We start from the raw sequence: 19,972 nt of genomic DNA, 5'->3' as shown, positions 1-19,972 counted from the left end.
TCCATGCCGCTCGCGGCCCCGCCCCGGCCCGGGCGGCCCGCCTCCCCGCTTCCGCCGCCGCCGCCGCCGCCGCCGCCGCGGGGTGAGAGGGCGGCGGGAGGCGCTTAGGGCGGCGGCTGGTGTCTTCCCCCAGCGAGTAGCGGTAGTGCTCGGTGCCTCGGCTGCCTTGCAGCTGGCTGGCCGGGTGGGCGGCTAGGGGAGAGCAGCTTCCCCGCTCCCAACACTGCGTGGTGGCAAACCCGATTGGGGTCGGAGTCCTAGAGCCTTGGAGTAGACCGCAGGGCACGCCAGGGTCAGAGGGGCTACAGGCCTCGGACCCAGATACCCCTCCCTTTGCTTGGGCAAGCCTGCACCCAGGTCTAGAGCGTGCGAGGCCACTGCAGACTACGGGGGAATTAAAAACCTGGTTCTACCACCCACCTAGACCTTGGACAAGTCACTTCACGTCTCAGCCCAGGTTCCCTTCTCTGTGAAATGAGTATGACCTCATATGACACTCCATGGCAGTCACTGTTCTAAGTAAGCATCTTACTATATTAACTAATTTAATTCCACAACAACTCCATGAGGTAGGTACTGTTACTATCCCAATCTTTTAGACAAAGAAAATGAGGCCCAATATCATGAAGTTGGTAAAGCTGGAATTCAAACCCAGGCAGCCTGGCTCCAGATTCCACTCTTAACCCCTCACTATACTGACAATAATAACACTTACAGAGTTTAACACATGTGAAGCACTTAGCTTAACACAGCGGTTCTCAAACTTTAGCTTGCATCAGAATCACTTGGAGGACTTGTTAAAACAGATTGCTGGGCCCCATTCTTAGAGTTTTTGATTCAGGAGTCTGGGGCAGAGCAGAATACTGCATTTCGAAAAAGTTTCTAGGTGACGGTGATGCTTATTTGAAGTGAGTGGGTAGCCATGGCACAGTTTTAGGCAGGGAAGCAACATAATCCAATTTAAGAGAACATTTACTGTTTTGTGGATAACAGATGAAAGGGAGACAGAAGAAACCAGAAGATAGGTTAGATTTTTTTTGAGCTCTCCATATTCCATCTGCTTCCTGAAATGGTGGGATGGTATCCCCAAAATGTTAACAGTGCTTGTCTCGGTAGTTGAGGCAATCAGTGATTTCTCCTAATAAGTATGTGTTAGAATAGAAGAAATCCCAACACATTTTTAAAAGGCATTTTAGAAAGGTGTCCCGCAGGGTTCCTCCCTGACCCTCTTCTCTCCTCAAACTCACTCTCCACAGAAGATCTCATCCACTCTCATGAGCTCTCTGACCATCTAGATTCCTAAACTCATATCTGCAGACTTAGCCTTTCTCCTGAGCTCCAGGCGGACCTGTGTTCAACTACCAGCTGGACATTCTCATAGGTCCCTCCAATTCAACATAGCTCCTGCTAGAATCAACTCTTCTCACTCCCAGTCCTCTTCTTGTGTTCCCTTCCTTCATGAATAGCATCAGATCAAACAGCTGGGAGTCACCCTCGATTCCTTGTCTCTCTCCAGCAACCAGTCCAGGTCTGTTTGCTCACCATTGTATTCTTTGTACCACATACAACGGCTAGAAGATAGGAGATTCTCCATAATATTTTTTGAAATCATTCATTTTCTGGACAAATATTTATCAAATGCCAGTATAAACAAATGAATGTTACTGGTCACCAAGTCTTGTCAATCTTACCTCCTAAAGAGTCCTCCTCCATTCAGGTCTAATTCTTTTCCAACCTTACCACCAGCCGCTGTCCAGGCCATTTTAGTTTCTTGTCTTCTAGCTGGTCTCCATGACTCCAGATTTTTACCCCTTTAATTCTTTCTCCTTGCAAAATCCAGAGTATTTTTTCAAGAAGGCAAATCTGTTTTGTAAATCTCTGATTTAAAACCCTTCCATGGTTCAAGGCATACTAAGGAAAAGTATGTTACTTAAAATTACAAAGGTAACAAGCTAAAAAATAATGATAGAGATGTATAGGGCCAATGGAAGAAGGAAATACAGAGTGTGAGGTAGATCTTATTTATCATAATAGGAAGTCAGTAGACAATGTTTAAAATTAAGACATAGTGGTATAAGTCTATTGTGGAGTTATGAGTATAAACACCAGGAAAAAATAGCTGAACGTGGTTGCCTCTGGGGAGTGGGACTAGAGGTGGGAAAGAATAGGTTGCGGTAACTATCTTTTCATTATAAATCCTTCTGTAACCATGGGCTGGAATTACTTGGATTAAAAAACAAAATCAAGGGGCTTCCCTGGTGGCTCAGTGGTTGAGAGTCCGCCTGCCGATGCAGGGGACACGGGTTCGTGCCCCGGTCCGGGAAGGTCCCACATGCCGCGGAGAGGCTGGGCCCGTGAGCCATGGCCGCTGAGCCTGCGCGTCCGGAGCCTGTGCTCCGTCCGCAACGGGAGAGGCCACAACAGTGAGAGGCCACAACAGTGAGAGGCCCGCGTACCGCAAAAAAAAAAGAAAAACAAAATCAAGCCAAAGCATAAAATGCTTTTTGGGGATCATCATTGCCCATAGAATAAAATCCCAGCACCTTAGAACCATCTTTTATAACCTTGTTACTCAAAGTATGGTCCCTGGACCAGCAGCATGGCCATCAGCAGGGAGCTTGTTAGAAATGCAGAATCTCAGGCCCCACCCCAGAGTTACAGAATTGTAATCTGCATTTTAACGATTCCCAGATAATTCATGTATGCGCAGTCAAGTTTAAGAAGCATCAGTTTACAAGATCAAGCATGATGTAGCCCTCTTCGGCTTCAATACTGGTTGCTCCTTTAGTCTAAATTTAGTGGCTACACTGGATGTGTGTGTGTATCAGTGGCTAGCTAAATTCCAAGCACTGTTTTAGATCCAGCTCCTCTACTCCAGGAAGCCTTCCAAAACCCTCTGTAGTTCTGTTACCAATGTTCCTTAAAATCCCACTTCCCTAACTGAGGATGCTTAACGTCACTCAGCAAACATTCACTGGGCACCTGCTGAGTGCCTGGCTGGACTAAGTGCCAGAATCAGGAGAAGGCGCTGAGCTCTTTCAGGTGCATATATCCAGCATCGCCCAGTCTCACCCATTCCGGAGCCAGAGTCAGGAGAAGGCGCTGAGCTCTTTCAGGTGCACATCCAGCATCGCCCAGCCTCACCCATTCCGGAGCCAGAGGTGTGTGCGCAGCACTCGAATGTACACACACACACACACACACACACACACACACACACACACACACACACACACACCCTCTGCGCGGCTTTTCTGAGTGTTACGGCGCCCTCCTCCCGCCCCCACACAGCGCGGGCGGGGACCCACCGGTTCCGCTCTGCACTAGCTGCTGTGAAAGGAGGACCCCTGGGAGCGGGATCCCGGCGTCCGGTCGCCCAACCCTGTTCAGGCTTAGGCCCGCATGGAGGGGACCGCGGAGTCCCAGACGCCTGACCTGCGAGACGTGGAGGGCAAGGTGGGCAGGAAGACCCCTGAAGGGCTGCTCCGCGGGCTGCGAGGCGAGTGGGAGCCGGGAACCTCTGGCGCCCTGCTGCTCCCGGGGGCGCCTAGCACTGGCCACAGCCTGGGGGACAAGATCATGGCGCTGAGGATGGAGCTGGTGAGTGTGGGCTACACGGGCCAGGGGCACGGAGTCTCCAGCATGGGGCCGGAAGGGATGGACTCGCGTCCCCAGAGTTGGGCTGGAGAGGAGGGAGTTAATATTCCCCACCTAAGTCCTCAGGATTCCTATCAGATCAATCTTTAAGCCCTGGGGTTCATTAATTGCATTCCCCAGGAAGGGTGAGCAGAGTATTGATGGGCCCTGAGCACTTGGGGTGGGAGGCTCAGGGTTTTTTCAGTTGTTTTTTTTTTTGTTTTTTTTTTTTGCCAAATAATTGGGAGGGGAGAGGTGAGGACTGGGAAGCACTGAGAACCTAGCACAGCACAAATCTTCCCCCTCTCCCCTCACTTTGGGGCCACCTCTGCCTCCAGCCACCATTATAGGGCAACCAGTTTTTTCTCCTCTTGCAAACTGGGCCCAGGGTTTGTTCCTCAGAGGCTCCAGTATCCACCACAACACTCAGCACAGAAGAGATTTGGGTGAATACTGCCTGGGCTAGGGCCACTAAAAACATCCTCTTTCCCCAACGTTCCCCCACACCCACTTAAAATATTTGAAAGTTCCTAGAACCTTAGCAGACACAGAATAGCAGCACCTGCCGTGTTGCTCCCATCACTGCAGACTCAGTCTCCTTCCTACCAACCCCCAAGTACACTGGATATTTGCATCTCATCTGCACTTCCTTGGGGAGAGGAGGAGAAAACAGGCACCCAACCCCTTCCCTGTTGCTGCTGGTCTAGATTCAGAGCCAAAAGGGCAGTTGGGGCCTCCCAGGCTCCCTAGGGCCCTGGTTCTGTTGAAGGGGGTGATTTACACCTGCCACCACTTTGCGGCCAATTCTAGGGAACTGAGGAATTGCCAGCCACTTTCTGGCACAGAACCAAGAGCCCACAGTGAGTGTGTCAGCTAACAGGTCTTCCTGGAGCCCCACTGTGCCCAGCTTTGTGCCAGGCTGAGGGGTGTGTGTGTGTGTGTGTGTGTGTGTGTGTGTGTGGAGGGGGTGCCTTTGGGAGGGAGGTCATGGGCGCTACCTGACAGCCTGAGAGGCTGGGAGGAGAGATTTGTGGGCAAAGCAATCAGGAAAGGCTCCCTGGGGGAAGGATTTGAATGCCATATGTGCACTTGGCCTTGAAGATCGGAAGCTATTGCCAAATTCTCCAGAGTAGGGCTGTAACTGTGCCCACCTAAGGGAGGGGTCTGGCTTTGCCTCACTGTACAAACTTTAGCTCAGGGCCCAGAAAGAGCTAACTTAGAATGTCTTGCTTTGGAAACTAACTTTCACCAAGTGCATGTGCCAGGTATCATGCTGAACATTTTACAAGATATTCTCTTCGTCCTCACAGAGACTTATTAGGTATGTGATATTTTATAGATGAAGAAACTGAGGCACAGAGAGGTTAAGTAACTGCCCAAGTCATACAGAAAGTAAAAAGCAGAGCCAGGCTTTGAACCCAGGTGATTTGCCTACACTTTACATCTTCACCGTTGAGACCTGCTTTGTGCCAGATGCATTAAATGCCTTTCATGTCACTGGAGTGAGAAAAGCAGTCATTATTTTCCCATTTCACAGAGCAAACATGCTTGCAGGTGTTAAGGGGCTTGCCTGAGCTCATACTGGGGGGAGCCGTGCCTAGTCGCTCTGGCTCTCTTTTCTCTCTTTGGTGCAGATTACCTGTTCATAAACTTTAAGGGGTACATTTTAATTTTGATTGGGTCTCTCTGCATTCCTGACCTAGCCTGGCTTGGGGCCCGAGGCTGCCCACGAAGAACTCAAGGGAGGGAGCCTTCTGGGGTCCAGCACAGGGAGAGGCTCCCTATGTGCCCCACGGATTCCTACTCCATTCCTTTCTCCCTCCTCAGCAGAGGTATCTTAGGTTTCTTTATGCACTCTGCCCTACACACTGGGTGGCACCCAGGGGGACAAGGGTGGGGCAGGGGGTTTCCCCTGGAGCCGCTTGTGGCAGAACTAGTCCAAGCCCTCTAAGTACTGTCCTTCAACTGTCCCTCACTCAGCTTTCCTGCAGGGAGGGGGCAGTCCTGCCCTTGAGGCCAAGGTCATCACTGCCTCTAGGCCTCTCCCTCCCCTACTACTCCCTCCCCAAAAGTTGACTGAACCAGACAGACCCCGGGATTTGTGGGAAGGGGAAACAATGGCAACTTCCCCTACTTAATCCACCCACCCAGAGAACTGTTGCTATGACAACCCACCCCCACAGAGCAGTTTGAGAAAAAGCTTTAGGCAAGGAGAGAAAAGGCATGGGTTCAAGTCCTGGCCCTGCTCCTGAATAATTTTGTGATCTTGAGCAGAGCCCTGACTCCCTTGGCCTCAGTTTTTCTACCTCCTGGGGGAGAGGGCGAGGGGAGAGAGGGGTAACAATAGTCTGGGAATCTCATTCTAAAACCAGGGAGCTGGGACTGAGATCTGTAGGCTTTTATCCCAGGGCTTCATTTAGATTGAGCCATGAGTGAGCCATACTTGTGATCTTAGGACTGGTCAGGGGTTTGGTGTGTACATGTTAAGGGGAAGAATGGGGAACCTGAATCCCCCTGGGAAGAGAATTGGGTTGGAGTGGCCTCTGAGGCTGCATCTCTCCTGAGCTGTTTATCCCCTTTCTGTTTCCAAAGAGATGGTGTGAAATGACTGTTTCTTTTTCTGGCAAGAAAGCCTTGCTTTCTTCTATTCTGGGCAGTGATGCTTTCACAGTCAGGGAATCCCACTGTCACAGGACTATAGAATCTGGTCCTCAGATTCATTTGCCGCCAACATGATAAAACCCAGCCCCCTGAACCCTGGGACCAGCAGAGGGACCAAGGATAGTAAAGACAAGAGAATCATAGAACTGAATCTGACCTACCCAATCCTAGGCTAAGCACCATAAACGAACTGGGCAGGACCTGCTGCTCCAGGGAGCTCATAGTCTGGGTTAAGGAAGAGAGAGACAGACTAGCCACTCTGGCACAGGTGCTGTTGGAACTCAGGGAGGACTTCCTGGAAGAGTCTTCATTATAGAGTGACATGGTCAGATTTGTGCTCTGGAAAGGCACAACTGAACTGGAGAAGACAAGCTGTTTCTTCTGGTTGGAATGACTCTCCATGGCTTTGTCTAGCTAAGTCCCACTTGACCTTCAAGTCTCAGCTCATGTCCTTTATTCTAGGAAGCATTTCCTTACTACTCTGGTTATGGTCCTCTAGGTACCCACAGCTCTCTGTGCAGCATTTGCATCCCCTGGCATTTTCTGCACTGAATTTTAAGTGCTTGTGTCATTGTCTTATCTTAACCCACTAGACTGTGAACTCTCTGAGGGAAGAAATGGTCTTTTCTTGCTTTATCTACACAATGCCATGCCTATAAGAAACACTCAATAAATATTGTTCCATGACTGAATGGCTTAATTCCACCTTAAGGAAGTGTAGGGAAGACTTCCTAGAGGAGGTGGCATTTGAGTTGTGACTTGAATAAAGTCAGTGGGAATTCCAGTTCAAGATGGCACATTAAACACATGCATTTACCTCCATTCCCCCCTGAAACTCCACTAAAAGCCAGTAGAAAGATTATTTTTAAAGCTGTGAAGCCATTATGACAAGAACAGGAGAGAATATGACAGGAACAAAATTTTGGAAGCTGAAAGCAGAAGGAAGAGTAGTAACTAACTTAGTAGACTTGAAAAAAGCTGAATTCCAAGCCAGCAATGAGGAAAGTTGAAAAGCAACCCATTTTGCACCTCAAAGGTCTCAGGAGTTGGTCTCAGATATTTCTAGATCTGAGGGTGCAAATAGAGCTGAACACAAAAGGGTTGATGAATGTCTGTTTAAGAATCATACTCGGGGGCTTCCCTGGTGGTGCAGTGGTTGGGAATCCGCCTGCCAATGCAGGGGACATGGGTTCGAGCCCTGGTCCAGGAAGGTCCCACGTGCTGCAGAGCAACTAAGCCTGTGTGCCACAACTACTGAGCCTGTGCTCTAGGGCCCATGAGCCACAGCTACTGAGCCCGTGCGCCTAGAACCTGTGCTCCGCAACAAGAGAAGCCACCACAATGAGAAGCCCACACACCACAACGAAGAGTAGCCCCCACTCACCACAACCCGAGAAAGCCCACGTGCAGCAACGAAGACCTAACGCAGCCAAAAATAAATAAATTTAAAAAAAATACTGGTTTTCATTTATATTAGTGATATAAAATTGGGGAAAAAAAAAAGAATCATACTCAGGGGACTTCCCTGGTGGTCCAGTGGTAAAGAATCCGCCTTACAATGCAGGGGACGTAGGTTCAATCCCTGCTCAGGGAACTAAGATCCCACATGCCGCGGGGCAACTAAGCCCGCGCACCACGACTACTGAGCTCGCGCACCTCAACGAGAGAGCCCACATGCTGCAAACTACAGAGCCCACGCACTCTGGAGCCCACGCACCACAACTAGAGAGAGAAAACCCATGTGCCACAACTAGAGAGAAGCTTGCACGCCGCAACGAAGAGCCCGCATGCTGCAACTGAAGACCCGATGCAGCCAAAAATAAATTAAATAAACAAATAAAAAATCTTAAAAAAAAAGAAAATATTAAAAAAAAAAAAAAAAGGGACTTCCCTGGTGGCAGAGTGGTTAAGAATCCACCTGCCAATGCAGGGGACACGGGTTTGATCTCTGATCCGGGAAGATCCGACATGCCGCAGAGCAGCTAAGGCTGTGCGCCACAGCTACAGAACCTGCACTCTAGAGCCCGTGAGCCACAACTGCTGAAGCCTACATGCCTAGAGACCATGCTCTGCAACAAGAGGAGCCACCGCAATGAGAAGCCTGCACACTGCAACGAAGAGTAGCCCTGACTAGCTGCAACTACAGAAAGCCTGCGTGCAGCAACGAAGACCCAACGCAGCCAAAAATAAATAAATAAAATTTATTTTTTTTAAATAAAGCATCATACTTGGGACTTACCTGGTGTTCCAGTGGTTAAGAATCCATCTCGGGGCTTCCCTGGTGGTGCAGTGGTTGAGAATCTGCCTGCTAATGCAGGGGACACGGGTTCGAGCCCTGGTCTGGGAGGATCCCACATGCCACGGAGCAACGAGGCCCGTAAGCCACAACTACTGAGCCTGCGCGTCTGGAGCCTGTGCTCTGCAACAAGAGAGGCTGCGATGGTGAGAGGCCCGCACACCGCGATGAAGAGTGGCCCCCGCTTGCCAAAACTAGAGAAAGTCCTTGCACAGAAACGAAGACCCAACACAGCAAAAATAAATTAATTAATTAATAAACTCCTACCCCCAACATCTTAAAAAAAAAAAAAAAGAATCCATATTGCAATGCAGAGGACGCCGGTTCAATCCCTGATCGGGGAACTAAGATCCCACATGCCGCGGGGCAACTAAGCCCGTGCACCACAACTAGAGAGCCTATGTGCTATGGAGCCTGCATGCCACAGCTAGAGAGAAACCCACACACTGCAACGAAGAGCCCGCGCCGCAATCAAAGATCCTGGCGTGTCACATCTAACACTTGATGCAGCCAAAAACTAAATAAATAAAATACTAAAAAAAAAAAAAAAAAGAATCATACTCTAAGAATCCCTCCCCAACTGGGCAACCAAGTGCCCAGAACTCCTTTATCATCGCAGAAAACTGGAAATGTAAGTTTTGGAAAGAATAGAACAGAAGGAAGGGAGGAAGGGGAAGGGAAGAAGACTGGAAGGCAGGAAGGAAGAGAGGGAGGGAGGGAAGGAGGGAAGGAAGGAGGAAAGAGGAAAGGAAGGGGGGAGAAAACAAAGCAGGAGAAGCATTTTTAGTAAGAAAAATTTTGTTTAATACATTTAGTTTGGTCATGGACTACATGGTTTCACTGTTAATAAATTTGTCCCCAGCACGAAATAATTGAAGATGATCTCTTTTATCCTGTGTCATTAATAGTCTGTGCAGTCTGTGGTACTTCAGTTATTTATGTCCACATCTCCTTACTGAAACTGTAAGCTTCTGTTAAGCAGGGAGAGTTTCTCCATTATCTTTGTAATTATTAGAAAATCCAGGTACCCAATAATCATTTGTTTAATTGAAGTCAACAAATATTCTTCCACATGTTGTGATGTTCTTCCAAAAACACAAATAATTTCAGGTACAAAATTTTCTGTGCTTATGCCATAGTAGATAAGTTAACCATAGTAATATGTAAAGCCAAATAGCTACCATTTATTGATTAGTGAATACTTGTCAGGCAGTATGCTCTGCCTGTTAATGCTCCTTCTATTTCTGAAAATAAACCTTTAAATTAGATAGTATCCTCTTTTTACAATGAAGAAATGCTGGTTTAAAGGGAAAAAATATTCCAATTTCATATGACTCATTAATGGCAAAACTGGAACTTGAATCCAGGTCTGTTTAATTCCAGTGCCTATATTTTTCTCAGTGTACAAAGTTGGCCTGATTTCTGGCTTATCACTGTAGGTGTGACTAAAGCAGTTATTTCCTGAATAATTCAATAAACATTTATCAAGTAATATATATTTAAAAAATAATAGAACCAAAGGTCTCCAGGTTGGGAGACACCAAGCAAGGTTTGAGAGCAAGAGGGATTAAATTAAAATATACTAAATGCTATGTAATACCCCTCCCAGCCTTTCCCTTACTTGGCTCCCAGAACATTGGCAGCTTTGCTTACATTATACTCTCTAGATGGGTATAATATAGTGAATGTGATGAACCCAAGAAAAAAAAACACACACACACACATGCAAGGTACTACCTACAGGCCTTACCCAATCAAACATCCTAGCAAAATAACCCTTAGTGAGGTTCAGAGCTGGCAAGCCTCAGGCACAGAGAGTTTCCATCAGCTTTTTAGAGACCACTCTGAAGTATAAGCAGCAGCTAAAGATTGTAAGACATCTGATGAAGCCCTTTAACTATATAGACCTATACAAACAGAAAAAAGCGACTTGAATAAAATGGAGATAATTCAGGGAGATAAGAACTTAAACAATCATTAATTATATCCTTAAAGAGATGAGATAATATTGCAGCCATGAACAAAAACAGGAAGTTATTAAAAAAACATTCAGAGAGGGCTTCCCTGGTGGCCGCAGTGGTTGGGAGTCTGCCTGCCGATGCAGGGGACACGGGTTCGTGCCCCGGTCCGGGAGGATCCCACATGCCGCGGAGTGGCTGGGCCCGTGAGCCATGGCCGCTGAGCCTGTGCGTCCGGAGCCTGTGCTCCACAATGGGAGAGGCCACAACTGTGAGAGGCCCGTGTACCAGAAAAAAAAAAAAAAAATCAATAAGTAGTTATTTGGGAATTAGAAGGTAAGTACCAAAATAAACAGCTAAAAAAGCAATAGTAGCTGTCTTTGGAAAGTGGGATTTAGGACTAGGATGGGGGAACTGTTACTTTTCATAATAAATCTTTGAGAACTGTTTGCTTCTTTAATCTATGTGCATCTATAACTTTTATTAAAAGTAAAGGTAGGGAATTCCCTGGTGGCGCAATGGATAGGACTCTGCACTCCCAATGCAGGGGGCCTAGGTTCGATCCCTGGTCAGGGAGCTAGATTCCACATGCGTGGCGCAACTAAGAGTTTGCATGCCACAACTAAGGAGCCTGCATGCTGCAGCTAAGGAGCTAGCAAGCCGCAACTAAGGAGCCCATGAGCCACAACTAAGGAGCCTGCCTGCTGCAACTAAGACCTGGTGCAACCAAATAAATTTTTTTTTAAAAAAAGGTAAACCTAGGACTTCCCTGGCAGGCCAGTGGTTGACACTCTATGCTTCCACTACAGAGGCTGCAGGTTTGGTCTCTGGTCGGGGAGCTGGGATCCCACATGCTGCACAGTGTGGCCAAAAAAAAAAAGTAAAGCTAAATAAAATGAAATTTTAAAAGTTGTGTGTGGCAGGACCTGGGGTTCCCACAGAAATATCCTAGAGGTGAAGTTAGAGGGATGGGCAAGAGCTGTATTATGACAGGCTTTTGAAGACCTGCTGCTAAAGTGCTTAGATTTTATTCTCTAAGAGCAGTGCAAAGCCTGAAAATGTTCTTGAGCAAGGGAGCGACAAGTTCACACTTGTGCTTGGGGAAGATAACTCAGTGCATCTGAGCTAGAAGGGACCCTAGAGATTACCCAGTAAGTCAAACTTACTCCCAGTGCAGACAAGGAGACTGGTGTATAGTAAAGGGAAGCCCCGAATTCCCAGCCAGTGAGATTCTGACCCTTTGAAGCTCTAGCCAACCCTTCCCTTCCACAGCAGCTGCTACCAACATCCTGAAGGAGGACCAGGTTAGTGCCTTCTTTACCCCCCCAGCTCCTGCCTCATTTTGGCCCAGTCTACTTCCCAATTAACACTTGGCTGCCTATCAGGCTACTCTTTGAACAGGGGATTTTTTTTTTTTGTGGTACGCGGGCCTCTCACTGTGTGGCCTCTCCCGTTGCGGAGCACAGACAGGCTCACGGGCCTAGCCGCTCCGCGGCATGTGGGATCTTCCCGGACCGGGGCACGAACCCGTGTCCCCTGCATCGGCAGATGGACTGTCAACCACTGCGCCACCAGTGGGAAGCCCCAGGCTACTCTTCGGATGACTGCTTCTAAGTCTTACTGGTGAATCTGGACTGGTTCAATAGTTAATACCCTAACTGTGAAGTTCAAATCTCAGTAGGATTGGATTTTAATACTTAACACTTACTGAGATTTTACTCTGTACCAGGCACAGTGCTCAGTGCCTAAAAAACAACATCACAAAATTCTCCCAGCCACCCTGTGAGGTGAGTGACCTAACCCTATTTCACAAACAAGGAAACCCAGGCTCAAAGAAGGTAAGAAAGTTGCCCACAGTCATACAGCTAATCAGTTGTAGGGCTGAGATTTTAAACAGCAGTCTCTCTGCTTCTAAAGCCTACACTCCAAACCATTCTATTTCCATGCTTCTTGAAAGTGAAGCATAGTTGTTTGGATCACAAGGTAGAGGCCTCTAGAAACATTGCGGAAACCCGTGGCCCAGAACCTGGAACTGATTCCTTCTCCCACTCCCCTAGGCTTACCTGCGAGCCATCGATGTGAAGATCCTACAGCAGCTGGTGACCTTGAACGAGGGCATTGAGGCAGTGCGCTGGCTGTTGGAGGAGCGGGGGACATTGACCAGCCACTGCAGCAGCCTCACCAGCAGCCAATATAGCCTGACAGGCGGGAGCCCAGGCCGTTCAAGGCGAGGCAGCTGGGACAGCCTGCCAGACACCAGCTCCACTGACCGACTGGACAGTGTCTCCATTGGCAGCTTCCTGGACACAGTGGCCCCCAGCGAGCTGGATGAACAGGGCCTCCCCGGGGCTCCCCGTCCCGAGATGGACTGGGCAAAGGCTATACCCGGGGGGGAGAGGGCCAGGACTGAGGTGGACCTGACAGCCACCAGGCTAGGAAGCTTGAGGGCTGTGTGGAAGCCCCCAGGGGAGGGGCTCCAAGGTGGACCTCCTGAGCCACCAGAGGATGAGAGTACCAAGCTGGGCTTTGAGACCCACTGGTACTGGGGCCAGTGCCAGGATGATGTGACCTTCCTGTAACAACTCTTCCACACTTTTGTACTCCTATGGCTCTTTCATCACTAGGCCCTGGTCTCCCTCAAATTTATTCTCCCTCAATCTGGGATTAGGAAGAGGCTGCATTGAAATCAGTTACCATGGAAACCTGGCCTCACCATCTCTCTGATCCCTGGGGAGGCTCTGCCTTTATCCTTCAATTATTGGGTCCCTAGAGCTATTTTCATGGATACATTGACTCTAGAGGCTTGACCAGTGGCTCCAGGTGTGATGGTATCTCTTCCCCTTTCCTCCCAACTGGGATTTGATGGTTTAGCATCCCTGCGAGATCACTGATGAAGAGATGGGGGTATAATTGCCTCACCCAACATCTAGGAGCCTTGGCTCCCCTCTTGGCCAAGATGGAAGATTGTGGAGGGACATGGACATTCAAGGCCAACCCTCCATGGATTGGCCCTCCCAGAAGCCTTTGGGGTTGGTAGAGCCACCCCTTCCTGTCTGGTGAGTGATGTCATTTCCTGCCAGGATGGATTAGCCTTTCTGTACCAGTCTTTTAGTAATGATAGGTCAGTATAGGGGTGTCTGAGCCCCTGCTGCTAAGTGAGACCATATCATTTATTCTCCCTACCATTACTTCTTGTGAATGGGAACATGCCACCCTCCTCGCAGGAAGGTTTCTCAGTCAGATGTTTGTACTTCTTCTCAGAGAGGTTCTTAGTATTTAAACAGGGAGTTCTCATTTTATCCTAGGGATTCTCACTTCCTCTCTGACCACACGCCTGTCTGCTGCCAGCATTCCTATATCTGTGCTTTTAGGGAGGAAACTGGCAGGAGCCTCCACCTACAGCTCTCAAAAGTCTGCTTGGCCTGCCCTGCCACAGTCCCCTGTCTTACTCTGTCCCTGGGTTGCCCCCATTCTTGTATTCTGGCTCCAAATCTGTCCGCCAGGAGGTTCAGCCTTTGTGTCTCCACACCTTCTCGGTTTCCACTTTGGGCCTCAGACCTTTTATATGCAGATGAGTCCCTCAGCCTTCTCTCTCCAACACTGATGGGAGCCAGAGGGAGGAGAAGCTTGGGGTGTACCAGAATCTCCAAAAGGGGGAGGTATCTTCTCAGATCTTGTGATTCCCCTGCCCCCATCCTGCCCCAGACCTTCCACCATTTGGTTACTAGGATGCCAGCCTGAGGCCAGGACACAAGGAATCCCCTTGTCTAGGTTACAATGGGGGGTGTGGCAGAGAAAGACAGAGGCTCTTTGGTCCTAGGGCCCACATCCTGGGAGGGGGGAGAATAGGAGGGAAAAGCTGCTTTCCTTCCTCCCTTAGAGCCAGCTTTAGACTCCCTGGACCTGCTGAGGAAGCAGGGCACTGGCTCTGGGCCTGGATCCCAGGGCCCTAGTGAATTACACCAAAGGAGGGACTCAGGGAACCTGCCAACCTGGGGCTCAGGGAGGGGACAGGCCCAGAGAGAGGGTGGGGACAAAGGCTGTGGCTGATGTCAGAATATGAATTATTGGAGGTTAACCCTTTGAACCCCAGGTAACTGCCCCTATGTTGGTCCCTGTCTTTCCTGGGCCCTGAAACTAGATTATTGGAAGGCAAAAAGGAGAAAAAAGGATGTCAGGTGAGCCTTGCCTATTTGCTGTGCCCTCGTGAGTTGGAGAAGTCTTCCTCAAATCCTGGAATAACTCCTGCAATTTCTCTACTGTTCATTCTATGCTGAGGAAGGGACGGAAGCCAAGTTGATTATCTCCAGTTCCCCTAAACTCCTCAAGTCTGGTTCTGCAACCCCCCACCCCAATCCTTTTGGGGCAATACATTTCCTCCTCTCCTCTCAAAGTGATTGAAATCTCTCAAGAATATCTGTAAGTCTCTTCTTTGCTGCCCACCAGCCCTCTCCTTACCCCTCTAGGTCTTGGAGCTCCTGACCTCCCCTTAGGCTGGCAATTCAAATACCCTTTCCCAATACCCTGACTCTGTTGCCATTTTGTGGTGACTTATGGGTAACTACCTTTCCACTTGGAACTATTGTATTCCTTTTCAAAGCTTGCTTATTCATTTAATCTATAAACTTCTGAGCTGAAGAGGTTGTCCGCCCTCTTGTGACCATTATGCACCATTGCTGGAATAGCTGGGTGAAACCTTCAGGCTCAAATATACCCTTAAAGAAGACCAGCCCTCTCATTGCACAGACAGGTTAGAGAGACAGGCCTACAGAAGGCAGAGACTTTACCAGTGTCACCCATGGTAAATCTGTGACAATGCTCAGGTTAAAGAACCCAGATCGCCCGCCTGCCTGCCTGTCCACCCACAATTCCATCACTTGGCCAGACTGTTTCCCCACCCCACCCTGTCACCACCCAAGCCCAAAGGATCTGAAAGCAATTTTCTCCCTGTTTTAATAGGTTCTTACCCCACCCTAGAGAGGCAGCTCGGTATTTAGAGAAAGAGCCACAGGCTCTGAGGAAAGAGACCCTTGGACCAGGATTGGGTAAAGGGTGCATTAATATGGACCACAGATATAAGGAAGATCAATCTTGGACCAACTATTTTTCTGGGAAGGTAGGGTGAGTAGGCCCAGACATCATGGGGGCAGAATTCAACATTCCAGACCTGGACGTGAGAAGCAGGGGATAGGGGTGGGAGATGAGAGATAAAGAAATCCAGTTGGGTCCTGTGGAGATGGGGAGCTCCAAAGTCAGGGGATTACAGCTCAGTTGGACTGGCATCTGAGGGTATTGAGGGGTTGCAGAGGTGGGTGAGTGGGGCTGCCTGGGAACTCCAGGTAGCCTGGACATCCCGTCTCAATACCTTAGACTCCATTTCACTACTAGAGAGGCCCAGGAACCCTTGGCAAGCACACATTCTTGGTCCCTCCTACCTGCCTCTGGACTGACTGTTTAAGGCTTAGCTCTCCTGTTAGTTTAGACCTTTCCAGGTTATGAGGAGGACCTGTTTAGGAGCTCAAAGAAGAAAAGGGTGAAAAGGGAGAAAGATGCAGAGAGACAAAAGAGAATGGGATGAAAATGGAGGCTTGAAGATATGATCAGAGGGAGCATACTATCCTCCAAGTGGGCTGGGGACTTGTCAGGGCTCGGGGTAAAGGCAGAGATGACAGAGCTCCTGGCAGCTGCAGAAACAGTGCCTGGGAGTATAAGGGGTGGTGCTGGCTGGGATGAGTCCACCAAGGAGATGAGACCATGTGAATGGGCAAGTGTAAGAGCCTGCATTTAGGATGGGGTGGTGAACTTGCGCACTGGACTGACTGGAAGCTCAGTGGCAGCTTAGGTGAGAAATGCTTGGATCTTGCACTGGATGCAGGCTCACTCTGTGCATGGTGCCAGGCACATACTGGATGTTCAGTGATACCTGTTGAATGAATGGAGGAATGAATGTAAACCCACGAAGAGATGTGACTTATAATTTAAAAAGTGGTTAATTAGGTAGTAATAGGTAATTTAAAGTATTATTCCATTTAATTCTTAGCAACACTGTAAACAATGCATTATTAACAGATCATAAGTGAACTATGGTAGGAACCTACGTCAGTCTGACTGCAGGGGCTTCCAGGAAGTCTTTTCTGATTCCCCACTCCCCTCTCTCACAGACCTTACGCTTCTAGGAGAACAGGTTATGCTGCCCAGCAGCAGGGCCAGTGTACATGTTTCCTATTGCTGCTGTGACAAACTTAACGGCTTAAAACAACACAAATGTGTTATCTTACAGTTCTGGAGGTCACAAGTCCGAAATCAATTTCATTGGGTTAAGTTAAAAGTTAAGGTGTTGGCAGGCCTCTTCTGGAGTCTCTTCTGGAGACTCTAGGGGGCAATCCATTTATTTGCCTTTTCTAGCTTCTGGAGGCCGTTTGCATTCCTTGGCTCATGGCCCCTTCCTCCATCTTCAAAGCTAGCAGCATAGTATTTCTCCTCTCTGACCTCTGCTTCCATTCTTACATCTTTCTCTAATTCTGTCTCCTCTTAGGAGGATTACTTTGTGATCAGATATCCTTGTGCTTACATTGGGCCCACTGGGATAATCCAGGATCATCTCCCCATCTCAAGATCCCTAATTTAACCATATCTTCCAAGTCCTTTTTGCCATATAAGGTAAAATATTCTCAGATTCTGGGGATTAGGACTTGAACATCTTTGGAGGAAGGACCACTATTCAGCCTTCCACAAGCAGAGATGGAGGGTGGGCAGGAGGATGCATCCACACCCAGAAGGAGCCTCTATGCTTTGTCTAGCCTCCTTTGGCCTGGAGTGAGAGGTGGTGCCAAGGGGAGCTAGCCAGGCCCAGGCCCCATGTCTGGAGAATGGCAAATGCCTCCTGCATCTTCACTGCCAAGGAGAGCTGAGAGTGAAGGTCAGACTTGGGAGAAGTTCTCAGTTTGGGGAACTTTTCAGGACTGAGACGTCCCTGGTGAACATGGTGGAGGGTTCTAACAGGCTCTATCTTCAACACTGCCTCCTCTCCACGACCATTCTGTGCTCCCCCTCAAGGCAGAAGATAATTACCAGCTAACTAGCCTGGGCTCTCTCTAGAAAGGGTAGATTAGTTGTCTCTCTTTTAAATTATTATCTTTTTATTCCTTAATAGTTAAACCATTCTCCTCAGAGCGGGGTGAACTCTCATCATCTGTTGATACTAAGTCTTTTTTTGTTTGATCTTTTTTTAATCCCTGATCCCTATTGTCATTCCTCTCCCTGACCCAGGCATACACGTTAATGTGTTCAGTATGTGTTTGGATATATATGTATCTTTGAAAATATAAATAATTATGTACTTATGTGTTTTAATATATATAAATAGTAAGCCAGCCTTTATAATGAATTGCCCCATATTACAGTAATTTAACACAATAAAGATTTATTTTTCACTTACACAGGAGCACAGGTTATTCTTGGTTGTACGGCTCTCCTTCACTGCCCATTTCAGGTCCCAGGCTTCTTCCATTTTCAGGTGGTGATAGCCTGATCCTGCATCATAAAGTTCCCTGTCAACTTTTCACCAAAGTGTTTTACCATCCATTAATGACCATTTTATTAATTGGTTATTTCACTAGCAATTACAAAATGATGATTTCCTAATGCTATTATTTTTTCTTTTATTAGTTCTAATTTTGTACAGAAAAACATTTTCATATCCTCCAGGACCATCTGGTTACCCTGAAATAAAGTTCAGACCAGAATGGCAAGATAAATGCTTAAATCTCTTCCCTTATTTATCCCTTTCAAAGTAGTAAGTTGATGTCCTAGCAACTTGGTGTTTAATGATTTTGTTTTGTTTCACTTTCTCTTTAAATTATTGTTGTGGGGCTTCCCTGGTGGCGCAGTGGTTGAGAGTCCGCCTGCCGATGCAGGGGACACGGGTTCGTGCCCCAGTCCAGGAAGATCCCACATGCTGCGGAGCGGCTGGGCCCGTGAGCCATGGCCGCTGAGCCTGCGCGTCCGGAGCCTGTGCTCCGCAACAGGAGAGGCCACAACGGTGAGAGGCCCGCGTACGGAAAATAAATAAATAAATAATTGTTGTGAACTTATAGCTTTTATTTATTTAATGTCTTTTAATCATTTGTAGTTATTTTTGTTTTATATTATAAAAAATCTTGAGTGTAAACAATAGTAGAGAACATAGTATAATGAATTTCCATGCATCCATCACCCAGCTTCAGTAATTATCAACTCTGGCCAATCTTGGTTTATTTATTCCCTCAGCTACTCTCCCCCTAACCAAGATTATTTTGAAGCAAAACTAGATATGATTCCAGTTCATTTGTAATGTTTTAGTTTGTACCTCTAAAAGATAAGGAATTTTATTACCATTATGGCACCTAAAATTAGTAATTCCTCAATATAATAAAATATAACTATTCAATTTTCTGATAATTTTTTTTAATTTAGTATCAGGATTATGCTGGCCTCTTAAAAGAAGTTAGAATTGTTTCCTCCTTCTTTGTCTTCTGAAAGCATCTGTGTAAGATTGGTAGCATTGTTCAGTATTTGATAGAATTCATCGGTGAAATAATACGGGCTTGGAGTTTTCCTTGTGGGGGAGGTTTTTGATAACAAATTCAATTTCTGTGATACATATAGAGCTATTCCAACTTTTAATTTCAGTTTGAGTTAGTTTTGGTAAGTTGTGTTTTTCAAAGAATTTGTTTCAATTAAGTTGTTGAATTTATTGGCATGAATTTGTTCATAATACTGCCTTACTATTCTTTTTTTTTTTTTTTTTGTACATGGATCATCAAAAAATATGGAACGCTTCACAAATTTGTGTGTCATCCTTGTGCAGGGGCCATGCTAATCTTCTCTGTATCGTTCCAATTTTAGTATATGTGCTGCCGAAGCGAGCACCTTGCTATTCTTTTAAAAAGTATTCATTGTAAAATAAAGCACAAGTGTAGAAAACACACAAAACCAATGTAAGGCTTAATGAATTATTCTAAGGCAAACACTCCTATAACCACTGCCATGTTAAGAACTAGAACCCACCCAGAAGTCCTGTCCATGTGCCCCATCCCAATTATAATCCCCTTCCTCTGCTGATAAGCAACCATTTCCTGATTACAGTATTCACTTCTTTGTATTTTATTTTATATCTTTATCATCCAAATGGACATCCTTAGATACTATAGTCTTGTCCACTTGAAAACATTTGACGTCTTTTTATTTTATTTTATTGGAGTGTAGTTGATTTACAATGTTGTGTTAGTTTCAGGTGTACAGCAAAGTGATTCACTTATACATATACATATATTTATTCTTTTTCAGATTCTCTTCTCATATAGCTGATCACAGAATACTGAGTAGAGTTCCCTGTGCTATACAGTGGGTCTTTGTTGGTCTTCTTAGACAACCAACATAG

At 47.2% G+C, this 19,972-nt stretch overlaps 1 protein-coding gene across 1 annotated transcript; it reads left to right on the top strand.

Moving 5' to 3' along the window:
- Positions 1 to 3,402: 3,402 nt before the first annotated feature.
- Positions 3,403 to 13,130, top strand: LURAP1 (leucine rich adaptor protein 1; the record flags this gene model as incomplete). The annotated part of the gene is made up of 2 exons (XM_082862108.1): positions 3,403 to 3,600; positions 12,609 to 13,130. The coding sequence occupies 2 exons, from the start codon at positions 3,403 to 3,405 to the stop codon at positions 13,128 to 13,130; spliced, it is 720 nt and encodes a 239-aa protein (XP_082718234.1).
- Between the last annotated feature and the right edge of the window lie 6,842 nt (positions 13,131 to 19,972).

The sequence above is a fragment of the Leucopleurus acutus genome (assembly GCF_964270905.1).
Source record: "Leucopleurus acutus genome assembly, chromosome: 2".
NCBI classification, from domain to species: Eukaryota; Metazoa; Chordata; class Mammalia; order Artiodactyla; family Delphinidae; genus Leucopleurus; species Leucopleurus acutus.
Note: the sequence above shows the minus strand (reverse complement) of the source record. Positions and strands in the feature narration are given on the sequence as shown.